Raw genomic sequence first — 12,125 nt, forward strand, 5'->3', positions numbered from 1 at the left:
ATTTCCTGTAAATTAATTTTTTAAAAACAGAAAAATGGGCAGAGAACAAAAATAGGCAATTCACAGAAGAAAATCAAATGCCTATGTAAAAACACAAGCCAAGTATGCAATGGCACATGCCTGTAGTCCCAGCTACTCTGGAGGCTGAGGCAGGAGGATCACTTGAGCCCAGGAGTTCAAGATCAGCCTGGACAAAATATAGCAGAGCACCTCTCTCTAAAATAAAATGAAATGAAATAAAATAAAATAAAATAAAATAAAATAAAATAAAATAAAATAAAAAGACACACACTCTACTAATGTAAAGCCTTTGCAAGTTAAAATATGGCACTATTTTAAGCCTATCATATTCAAAAAACACTGAAGATTCCTAATATTCTCGGTGAGAGTGCTGAGAAATGAGTATAGAGCTTAAATTGCTTGTTTTTTAAGGGGAGCTTACTGGTAGCTATTAAAATGTTGACATACAATTCAGTTACTAGGATTCTAGTTTACAAATATAATTGAACATGTGGGCAAAGCTCTCCAGAAGACATTCACTCATGTGTTGTTTGTAAATATCGGAAATCATCTAGATGACAAGGCAAAAAAGATAGTCAAATAAGTGATGATACCTTCCTCACACAATCTCCTTAAGAAGAAAATGATTGCTCTGTAACTACTGACATAGAAAGAAAAGATTTCTAAAAAATGAAAATGATGGCCAGTCGCAGTGGCTCACACCTATAATCCCAGCACTTTGGGAGGCCGAGGCTGGCGGATCACTTGAGATCAGGAGTTGGAGACCAGCCTGGCCAACATGGTGAAACCCTATCTCTACTAAAAATACAAAAATTAGCTGGGCATGGTGGCACGTGCCTGCAATTCCAGCTACTCGGGAGGCTAAGGCAGGGGAATCACTTGAACCTGGAAGGCAGAGGTCGCAGTGAGCCAAGATGCACCATTGCACTCCAACCTGGGCAACAAGAGGGAAACTCTGTCTCAAAAGAAAAAAAATAAATAAATAAAAGAAATAGAAATACAAATTAAAACTCTTACTTGTTTACACATTTGAAACATGCATAGGGTTTTATGCATTTGAAAACGCGTGCACAAGTACATGCAAACAATCTGACATACGGCAAACAATAACTGAGCCTATGCTGCCCAGGGTCAGTTCCCTGTGAATAACCTGCAAGGTTCTTCCCTCTGCTCCCCTCTCCATTTTCAAAGAAGCGAGCAGAAGCAGCCCAGGTGTAGCACACAGGGAAACTACGGGGAGGCTTGCCACGGCGGGACTTTGCCCTGCTTACTGTATGGGGCAGTCCCTGCCGCACGGGTTAGGAGCAGTGTTTGGCCTTTCTAAACTTCGGTGCTGCAGGCGGGCCCTGCACTTCCTCATCCACAGCGCCTGACCGCTTCACAACGCCCCTGGACCACCCACTGACGCCTCGGAGGCCCACGCCCAAATCCCCTGGCCTGGTCTGGTCCACTGGATCCCGGAAACAGCGTCTGCCTTCACCTTGGCTGCCGCCAGGACAAGGCTTGCTTAGACACGAGTGAGAAAAGTGGGCCTACACCCTCTCTGCCTGGGCCTCCCTCCACAGTTTAAAACCCATTCAGCTGAGGCCTGAGAATGCCGAGTCTCGCGGTAAACCTGGCGGCGATGAACATATAATGGTGTATTTCCAGGCAATAATCCCACAAGGAAGAGCTCAGTATCACCTGCATTCCACAGATGCAAACGACGAAGCACGGAAATATTCAGTCCTTTCCCCAAGGCCACAAAGTCTGGCTCCTGAGCACACGTGTCAGCACATCCTCTTCACATCCATAGGAGGTGGCACAACCCTTTTGTTCTAAAATGAGAGAGTAGAAAGACTGTCAAAGAGAAGGGAATTTTGTGTCCAAGGGAAGTCTCTGAGTTCCAGACGTTTCCTTCCTAGTTCTCCCGTTTGGTGGTTGTGGTGATGGTGGTGGCGATGGGGTGTGTGTGTGTGTGTTTTGCTTTAACCACTGAATAGACACTAAAGTGAAAAGGGTCTAAGGCCTGCGAGGCTCTGAAAGTTCCAGAAGCATGCTACACTGACAACTCAACGCTGAGAACACCTAGGGCTGGCACGTGGGTTCACCTCTGCAGCTCTTAGGGGAGGAGTTGTGGTTTCAACCTGACAGCTGGAGCCAATCAACACCGGACACGCGGAAGACCCGAGCGAGGTCTAAGACCCCGGGAACGTTCCCCTCCCGGCTACCCTTACCCCCTCGGTTCCAGTCCCCCGCCCCGCCGCCCCCCATGCACAGCCCCTTCCTGGTCCCCCCGGAACGCCGGGCACAAATGGTCCTCAGTTCAGGGGCGGGAAACCTCGGAGATTTTTTTTTTTTTACATTTTTTAAAATTTTAAGTTCCGGGGTACATGTGCAGGATGCGCAAGTTTGTTACATAGGTAAAGGTGTGCCATGGTGGTTTGCAGCACCTATCAACCTATTACCTAGGTGTTCAGCCCAGCATACATTAGCTGTTTTTCCCGAGGCGTTCCCTACCATGCTCCCCCCCCACCCCCTCCCCCGACAGGCCCCAGTGTGTGTCGTTCCCCTCCCTGTGTCCACGTGTTCTCTGAGATTGTTTTCTTTCGTGATAACAAACCTTGTTGCAGTCTTCTCATATCTCAATGTGAGTGCTGCTGAAAGGGCAAAGTGAACATCTCAGCGGTCTGAGCTTTTGTTCCTGGAGGGGGCAGGGGCGGTGGGGAAAGGAAGAGGGAGTAATTTATGCCACCAGCATTTGCAGCTCTCAGGACCTGGACACTGAGATGTGGCAGCTTTTCACCACCTAAGGGGAATGGGTTTCTCTCGCCCTTGGAAGCTCACCCACCTGTGGCCTGCCTATGGGGCCTGTGAGCTGGGATCCCACAGTTAGGCCACCGGATCAGTGTGCCTCAGAGCCTGGGCGACCCCTCGCCCCATACAGGGCGCCCTCCTGGGTCAAGGGCCCCAGCTCTCACTCTCTTTGCTTTAACCATTGAACAGACAATAAAGTGAAATGGACCTGACTACAGTCTGTTAGATCTGGAAGGCAAAAAGGAGAAATTGGGTCTGATAGCACCGGAAGCCCAGCGCCGCGGAAAGGCCACGGCTGGGAGCGTCGAGTAACCGATGATGCCGGTTCAAGCCCCTGGGGTTTACTTACACCCCAGCAGGGAGCAAAGATAAATTGGGGCGGAATCCCAGGGGGAACAAAACATCCGGTCCCCAAGCTTGGCTTCACATGCCAAGCCAGGGGGCACCTGCCTCCTGCCCTCTCCGCAGAGGCTCGAGTCTGTTGGGGAATCTTCCCGGGGCTACCCTCTGCGCAGCCGGGCGGGCCTCCTCCTCTCCCAGGGGAACCCCCCTTCCAGGACTCTCCTTGGGGAGAGAGGGGCGCGGTCGCCCTCAGGACGGCCAATGTCCCTTCTAATCTGTTCCGCGGAGCTGGCAGCACCAGGCCCGGGAGAGGTAAGTGTGGTGCCGCCTTCTCTTGCGTCCCCTGGCCGGAAACAGCCCAGAGCGACAGCGGCCTTGCCTCCGTGGCCCAGATCTGAGGTCGGACTCTGCTGAGCGTCCGTAATCATGTGACTGGCTCTAGGCCTTGGTTTCCTCAATGTGGGTGATATTGTACCCACCCTACAGGGCGATTCCCAGGAGTCAGTGAGATGCCTGAGGTAAAGGGCTTGGCAGAATGCTGGGCGCTCAGTAAGTACACGCGGGCAATCGTTCTCTGCACTAGACTGCACGCTGCTGGAAGACAGTGCCTGGAGGCAGGTGGAAGAGGAATGGCTGACTGAGACTCTCAAGCTCGGGAGCCAGGAGGGAGTGTGGAGCCGAGGATGCGGGCCAGGAGCGCTGGCTCACGCCTGTAATCCCAACCCCAACACTTTTGGAGGCCGAGGTTGCAGGATCGCTTGAGCCAGGAGTTTGGGACCAGCTTGAGCCTCCGCATAGTGAGGCCCCATCTCTACAAAATAAAAAAATTATCTGGGCATGGTGGCATATGCCTGTGGTCCCAGCTACTCCGGAGGCTGAGGCAGGAGGATCCCTTGAGCCCAGGAATTCGAGGCTGCAGTGAGTTGTGATCGCGCCACTGCACTCCAACCTGAGTGAGAGAGTGAAACTCTGACTCTTAAAAAAATAATAATAGGCCGGGCGCGGTGGCTCAGGCCTGTAATCTCAGCACTTTGGGATGCCAAGGCGGGAGGATCATCTGAGGTCCGGAGTTCGAGACCAGCCTGACCAACATGGAGAAACCTCATCTCTATTAAAAATACCAAAAAAAAAAAAATAGCAGGGCGTGGTGGCACATGCCTGTAATCCCAGCTACTCGGGAGACTGAGGCAGGAGAATCGCCTCAGTTGCGGAGGCTGCGGTGAGCTGAGATCGCGCCATTGCACTCCAGCCTGAGCAACAAGAGCAAAACACTATCTCAAAATAATAATAATAATAATAATAATAATTTTTAAAATGGTAGAAACCCGAGACAACCTCTGAGCTGGGGAGCCGTGGCAGCAGAGACCAGAGGACCCACCCATTCCCTGCACAGGCCGAGTTTTAGCCCCCCAAGAGTGATTCCATTGTGTCCTCTGGCCAGGTACATGCAGGAAAAGAAAAAATGTGAAATCCCAGGACGCAGATCCCGAGTTGAGTTACGGGTCCCGTCTGCCTACCGGCCCAAGGGGCTTCGGAGAGCTGATGGCTCCCGGACTCCCTCGAGGCTGCCTTAGGGGCGGCAAGGAAAATCAGGTTGAGGAGACCAGCAATGCGAAAGGACCTGGCCAGAGTTGTCCCAAGAAGCTGCAATTAGCCAATGAAGTAAGAACAAAAGCACTGCCGGTTTGGTCGCAAAGGTTGAGCTGGGAGGTTCTCATAACCAAATCCCCGCCCTCTTCCAACGTCTTTGAGTTTTAGGACAAACCCCAAAGGGATTCGAAAGCCCAGGTTCCTAGAGCTATTACTTCGGGGACGAAAACACAAAGGTACCGAAATTGGCATTGCCTCTTGGACCAGCGGCCCGGAAACTCGCTTCTTCGGGACCCTCGACGAGACTGTGAGCAGTAGGAGCAGCAGCGCATGCGGCCCCCCCACCCCCAGAGTGAGGAAGGAGAGTGAAAATGGGCCTGGCCCCGCCACGCACTGAGGGCATCCGGGCGCCCACCCCCGCTCCCTGCCGGCAGGAGGCATCCTCTCCCCAATAATACCCAACTGGGCTGGCTTTCTGTGCAGCGGAGGACGCCCAATAGCCCGGCAGAGGCAAAGCGCCGGGCTCGGCGAAGGCTGGAATCCTGCCCCAGGCTAGCGGTGGGGCAAGGGGCTGAGAGCAAAGCGCAGACCTGTCCTCTCCAGCTCGCCGTCTTCTGGAGACCTGGAGCTGTTCAACTAAGGCTTACCATAAATACCCTTGTGATTTGTGCTATGGCAACAGAGAAAGGCGGCTGCCTGGCAAGGGGGGAGGGGGACCCAACTCAAAAGAAGTAGTTTCCGTTCTCAAGCCTCAGTGGCCATCTATACAATGAGAATGATGATTCCATCCCTACCTGGCGCAGGGGTTGGCGTTAGGCTCCTACGAGGGGAGACGCCACAGCGCGGCGACAGCCTGGGACAAGCGATCCAAAGCAGAAGAAAGTCTCAGCGATGAGATTCGAACACGCAAGGCCAGAGCAGAAACTTCAGGCTCCCGTTATTTACCCCCACCGTTCTCTAGGTTCCTGCGGAGCAAAAGAATGCCGAAGTCAGAGAAATCCGAAAACGGAGAAGGGGAAAGAAAATGCCCTGGGGCAGAAGAGATAGCTGGCCGCCCTCAAGCACCAGTGTTCCCCCAAACTCGTTTGAAGCCTCACCTTCACTCCTCTCAGATCACTAAGGAGATGGGCGTCACTCTGACTGTAGACAAAACTGTCAATTCCCTATGCCACTGCTTCCCTGACTTTAGATCAAAGTAAGCAAATCGTTTGGTCATTGTGATACAGTAATCAGATAATTTGGCTAAACCCAGACTTGTGTTCAAATTATCAGAACTGATACCTCAAGTCTCTACTTGATTCTCCAAATGCAGTTGTGGGTTCTGTCTCCCTTTCCCCCTCCCTCACACTCTCCTCGCTTGCTCGTTGCCTCTGGTCTCTTCTTTGCCCCCTCTTTGCCCCATGTACACAATCCCTTGTTTTCCAGATAAAGTCATTTCCTTCCAGAAAGAAACCATTTTCCAGATCCCAGCTGATCTAGACTTTGGGCTGCTAATTAATGGAAGTTACTGAATAAATAAAATACAACAAATATGCCATCATGAAAAAGCCTGGAGAACATATTTAGGGTGGGAACAAAGAACAGAGAGAAGACATGGCGGTTGGATTTTTTTTTTTTTTTTTTTTTTTGAGACAGAGTCTCGCTCTGTCGCCCAGGCTGCAGTGCAATGGCATGATCTCGGCTCACTGCAACCTCTGCCTCCCGAGCTCAAGCGATTCTCCTGCCTCGGCCTCCCAAGTAGCTTGGATTACAGGCTCCCACCAGCACACCCGGCTAAGTTTTGTATTTTTAATAGTGATGGGGTTTCATTATGTTGGCCAGGCTGGTCTCGAACTCCTGACCTCAGGTGATTTGCCCGCCTCAGCCTCCCAAAGTGCTGGGATTACAGGCGTGAGCCACCGCGCCGGGCAGGCGGTTGGATTTTTAAAATTGTCTTCTTCAGGGAATTTTTTTCTACATTAGGTCAAAGCAGCAACCACTGTGGTGATAGAAAGAGTTGGAATTTGAAATCAAAACACCAAAAGGCGGGCAGATCACGAGGTCAGGAATTCGAGACCAGCCTGACCAACATGGTGAAACCCCATCTCTACTAAAAATACGAAAATTAGCCGGGGGTGGTGGCGCGTGCCTGTAATCCCAGCTACTTAGGAGGCTAAGGCAGGAGAATCGCTTGAACCCAGAAGGTGGAGGTTGCAGTGAGCCAAGATGGCGCCACTGCACTCCAGCCTGGGTGACAGAGTGAGACTCCGTCTCAAAAAAAAACAAAAACAAACAAAAAAACACCAAAAGGCAATCATATTTCAATATCAAGAGGTTGGTTTTGCAGCTGAGGATCACAAAGTAGGCAGAGAGCCGCATAAAGCAATGCAGATGGGTGGAGGTGAACTCCACCTCCAACGTTTCTCATAAGCTGACTCTTTCCATCTGGGGGCCTTCCTTAACCAAAAAAAAGCTGGGAACTAAATCCAGGTAGACTTGAAGGCGCATTACCTATCTCATTATTTCTCTGTGTGAATGCTGGAGTTTTAATTACACACTTGCTTTTTCTGGGGAAGAAGACCAAAGATCATATTTTTGAAGGTATCAACTTGTTTTCTATCAGACAGTTGTTTTAACAAGTTCTTTCAGCTACATGTTATGTCTTTAGGAAAGGGTGCTTCAGATGGCGCGCACTAGCACAATTTTGTGGCTTTTAATTACTATTTTGTTCTTTTGGGGGGTTTCAGATGCTGGCGCCTGGGCGTGATTAGACCGTCTACCCCGCCCCCCGCAACCTCGCACACTGCCCACCAGGTGGCGCCACAAAGCAAGCGCTGCCGCAGGAACTTCGGACTTGGGAGTCCAGCAAGTCGTGCAGTCCATCACCGTCGGGCCAAGGTTTCCAACTACAAGGTTATAGAGACAGAGGAAGTCGCCATTTCCGATTTTTTAAAAAACAGGAGAAGGAAAAGAAAAAATTGCAATGATAGGGTAGAACAGGGTCCTAACATGCAAAACTGTAAAACAGGATTAAATTCAACAAACCAGATAAAACTTTTTATATTTGTTGTAAATTTACAGAGAAGTGATAAATCTAGTATCCACTTGATAAATCTATAATCTCACCTATTATCCTATTTCCTTTTTCGCAAGAGCATCGAATTTTCAAGGCCAACTGGTGAACCTTTCCACCCGAAGGAGGAAGTCCTCGGGATGGCTTTCAGGGTGTCATTTACTTATCAAACATATATAATTACTCAGAGCCTCGCGTGCCGGGAAAGTACCAGGGAAAGTGGTTTCAAATATAGTATTAGCAATAATACCTTTAAGTTTATGTAGCTTCTCTTTCAAGCAACAAGGAAAATCCGTTTTAATATTATATAATTAATCGTCCTAATATCCCTGCGGATTGGTTAGGAAGGGGGCATTACACGTGGTTTGTGGATAATTAAATCAATTGATTATGTCAAGTGCCAAGTGACTAACAAGAATAAATGCCAGACACTTCGAGGAAAACTGGAGATAAAGCTGGCTGGACTCTGAGTACCGATGTACTTTAATGTGTTTGAAAACTGACCTCGGACATGAAAGTACGAATCACTGGAACTGGCACTTGCACACAGAATGCGATGGGGGACTCCACTTCTTCCTCTGAGGCAGAACGCCAGTCTGTCTCCACGCCTTCTGTCTTCCTGCTGCGGGCCACCCTGACTCCTCGCTACCTCGACCCCTCGCCTCGCTGCTCACATTCAGCAGCAGTCTGTTTGCACCTGGGGCCGCTGCAGCCGCAGCCGCAGCCACAGCGCCCACCATGTGACGCCCGCCCCCTGGCCGGGCGTTCCAGGAGCTCCGCGGCCGTTTGCTTCTGATTGGCTGTTGCTAGGTGACGTCGCCAGCGCTCACGTGACGAGTGTTAAATGCCCACACTGCAGGAGCCCGCCCGGCAGACAATCGTAAAGCCGATCGGGGCCGCTCACCTGCTCCCGCCTCCCAGAGCCCCGACCGGGCCCAGCCACCCCTGCCCCCTCCACTGCCCGCCCCCCACCAGAGCCCGCGCTCGCGCTGGGCAAGGAGCCGAGCGGGCCCAGAGGTCGAAAGAGGATGCGACCAGAGGCAGCTGTCCCGAGCAGCGCACGGTGATCGCCTCCCCCGGAGGAGGAGGTGCCTAGACGGTTGCCTCCTTTCTTGTTTCCCCACCACCACCCCCGTAATTACATTGGCTGCTGGAGGGGACCAGGAGAGACAGAGGAGGCGCCTGGCTTCCCCCGCACGCCCGCCACCTCTGCTCTTTCCCGTCTCGGGCCAGGATGACTGGAGTCTTTGACAGTCTAGTGGCTGATATGCACTCGACCCAGATCGCCGCCTCCAGCACGTATCACCAGCACCAGCAGCCCCCGAGCGGCGGCGGCGCCGGCCCGGGTGGCAACAACAGCAGCAGCAGCAGCCTCCACAAGCCCCAGGAGTCGCCCACCCTTCCAGTGTCCACAGCCACCGACAGCAGCTACTACACCAACCAGCAGCACCCGGCGGGCGGCGGCGGCGGCGGGGGCTCGCCCTACGCGCACATGGGTTCCTACCAGTACCAAGCCAGCGGCCTCAACAACGTCCCTTACTCCGCCAAGAGCAGCTATGACCTGGGCTACACCGCCGCCTACACCTACGCTCCCTATGGAACCAGTTCGTCCCCAGCCAACAACGAGCCTGGTATGCATAACGCTGGAGTCAAGAGTGCCGAGTGGGTCTAGTTAATGGGATGGATGGGTAAAGGTGTTTGGGGCGGGGGGCCGTCGAAAGCCCTGGATTTTCACGCTGCCTGCTCACCGCCCGCTTGTGCCCTTTACCCTCTTCAGCCTCCAATCTGCCGCAGGTCGCCGGTTACTTCCCTCTCTCCGTTGGTGGGACCTGGTGGCCTCAAGAGCCAAGTGGGCGTGCTCTGCCTGCCTCATAAGGGCATCTCCTTGCCACCTGCTTCTTTCTTTTGGGTGTGCACTTGTCTCCCCCTTCCCTGGAGAGTTCAGCTCCCGGGGTCTGTGGAGGCTCCGATCGCACGCTGCGAAGTTGCGCCTGCCCGTGGCGCCACAGTTCAGTGTACCCACCTCCTTGCTCAAGCCAAGTCCCCCCCGCCGGGCCCTCTAGGAGGGCGGGAACTCCAGGACCCCTGGGTTGCGCTGTTCTTACGATTCCGTATCGTTGCAGAGAAGGAGGACCTTGAGCCTGAAATCCGGATAGTGAACGGGAAGCCAAAGAAAGTCCGGAAACCCCGCACCATCTACTCCAGTTTCCAGCTGGCGGCTCTTCAGCGGCGTTTCCAAAAGACTCAATACCTGGCCTTGCCGGAGCGAGCAGAGCTGGCGGCCTCTCTGGGCCTCACGCAGACTCAGGTGGGGCTCGCGCCCTGTGGGGGCGAGGAGAGCGCGGGCCTGAGGTGGCTGGGAAGCAGGCGGGTTCAGGACAATGCTTTTTAAAGTTTAAGTAATTTTAAGGATTTCCAGGCCCGCGCCTCGAGCGGCCCTAAGTAAGCTTCTTGGCCCAAAGCCGTAAACCCCCAAAGGGCCGCCGTGGGAGGGAAGGAAAGGGACCGGGTGGACAGAAATCCCGTACCTCTCGCTACTGATTAAGCGGGTGAAATAACTGGCCCTCCTCACCCTCCCGCTGTCACCGTCATCACAGTGCGCATACACCAGCAGTCCTGGCCTTTTGGCAATTACCTCCGCAGGGAGCAGGAATCGGCAGAGCCTCGAAGGCCGCCGCCTGTGATCCTCTTATCTCCCCAGGGCGCTCGCTGCCCACCTCTAGCCAGCGGTTTTTCTCTGCTTTCTTTTTTCTCCTCTTCGAACCCCTACTGCCCCAAGACTAGGTTCCTCCACTAATGCTCAGGTCTTTTTCCTCAAAGGTCAAAATCTGGTTCCAGAACCGCCGGTCCAAGTTCAAGAAGATGTGGAAAAGTGGTGAGATCCCCTCGGAGCAGCACCCTGGGGCCAGCGCTTCTCCGCCTTGTGCTTCGCCGCCAGTCTCAGCGCCAGCCTCCTGGGACTTTGGTGCGCCGCAGCGGATGGCGGGCGGCGGCGGTCCGGGCAGTGGCGGCAGCGGCGCCGGCAGCTCCGGCTCCAGCCCGAGCAGCGCGGCCTCGGCTTTTCTGGGCAACTACCCCTGGTACCACCAGGCCTCCGGATCCGCCTCACACCTGCAGGCCACGGCGCCGCTGCTGCACCCCACTCAGACCCCGCAGCCGCATCACCACCACCACCATCACGGCGGCGGGGGCGCCCCGGTGAGCGCGGGGACGATTTTCTAACCCCAGGGAGAACTCGTCAGAGACTGAGAGCAGAGACCAGTTATCCTCATTGCTTACCCGGAGCCGGGGTTCCGTGCTCCCGGGCCGCTGACGCCACCCACCTCTCCTGGAGGCTGCGACCTGCAGTGGCCCGTCTCAGGCCCTGCTCCCTCCCGGGGCCACCAAACGGGCCCCTCTCTCGGGGGAACCGGACAGCAGCTTGGCGAAGGCCTCCTTAAAAGGCCGCATTTCTGACCTGAGCCCCGGGTCTCGGCTGTTTCGAGCCCCACCTCGGACTTGCCTTCCCTCCCCGGCGGGTGAGCCTGTCTGGCGCCTTCCTCGCCCCGGGCTGAGAGCTGGGTCCCGGGAGATGGACGCCTCCCAGGTGCGCGAGGCTTCCCGGGCGCTCTGAGGCTTCTTTCTCCTCGCCCGCCCCCCGGGCTCAGATCGGACGCTGCAGTTATTGACCTCCCGGTCCCGCCTGCCCGCCCTCCCCCACGTGGCCCCTTGACCCGGGCGGCCCCGCCGCTTCTTTCCTCCCTGCAGTTCCCAGCCCTCGGAGCCCTCATCCCTTACGTTACCCCACCGCGCTCCCCCAGGAGCGCTCCCTCAGCTCTCTCCTCATCCATCACCAGTGGAGTTTTTTTATTTTTATTTTTTTAAAAGTTTAGGTGCCTTTGCGGATGACCTCATTTTGATGTTGAAAAAATGATTTTTTGATATGTGAACACTGCAAAAATGTGTTTAAATTATCTTTTTTAAAACCTATTCAGGATTACTAGCCTGGACTTGGACACAGAGTTTGTAAATAAAGGTGTCTGTGCAGATTTTCCCACTGATTTATTTGTATAAAAATACTCATCTTTTCAGACTTTTTTGTAAACCCCCAGTTGTGAAAACTGCAGTTTAGCAGTGACCTCAGCAACCCCTCCTTTTTATTTTTTCCTTTAAAAACACTTCAGTTAAATTAAGCTACTGATTTGGATTTGTTTTATCGTATCTTAAAGTCTTTGTTGTTGAAATGAAAGGTATTTTGGGGTTATTTATTATGAAAACAACATGCTCTTAATGTTGATTTTACAATATGAAGAGATTATTTAAATAAATTATTGTTTTCATTGGA

The 12,125-nt window shown here is 53.2% G+C and overlaps 1 protein-coding gene and 1 long non-coding RNA gene across 2 annotated transcripts; one reads left to right on the top strand and one right to left on the bottom strand.

Annotated features, from left to right (window-relative positions):
• Positions 1 to 1,644: 1,644 nt before the first annotated feature.
• On the bottom strand, positions 1,645 to 8,547 carry LOC116809535 (uncharacterized). Its single transcript, XR_009210186.1, has 4 exons — positions 8,306 to 8,547; positions 7,540 to 7,634; positions 5,544 to 5,714; positions 1,645 to 1,838 (listed from the first exon to the last, which is right to left on the bottom strand). It is a non-coding gene; the product is annotated as an uncharacterized LOC116809535 (long non-coding RNA).
• Positions 8,548 to 8,673: 126 nt separating this feature from the next.
• Positions 8,674 to 12,125, top strand: DLX2 (distal-less homeobox 2). Its single transcript, XM_032753383.2, has 3 exons — positions 8,674 to 9,432; positions 9,925 to 10,109; positions 10,622 to 12,125. The coding sequence occupies exons 1-3, from the start codon at positions 9,036 to 9,038 to the stop codon at positions 11,021 to 11,023; spliced, it is 984 nt and encodes a 327-aa protein (XP_032609274.1). The 5' UTR covers positions 8,674 to 9,035; the 3' UTR covers positions 11,024 to 12,125.

This window comes from Hylobates moloch, unplaced genomic scaffold (assembly GCF_009828535.3).
Source record: "Hylobates moloch isolate HMO894 unplaced genomic scaffold, HMol_V3 SCAFFOLD_1, whole genome shotgun sequence".
Taxonomy (NCBI): domain Eukaryota; kingdom Metazoa; phylum Chordata; class Mammalia; order Primates; family Hylobatidae; genus Hylobates; species Hylobates moloch.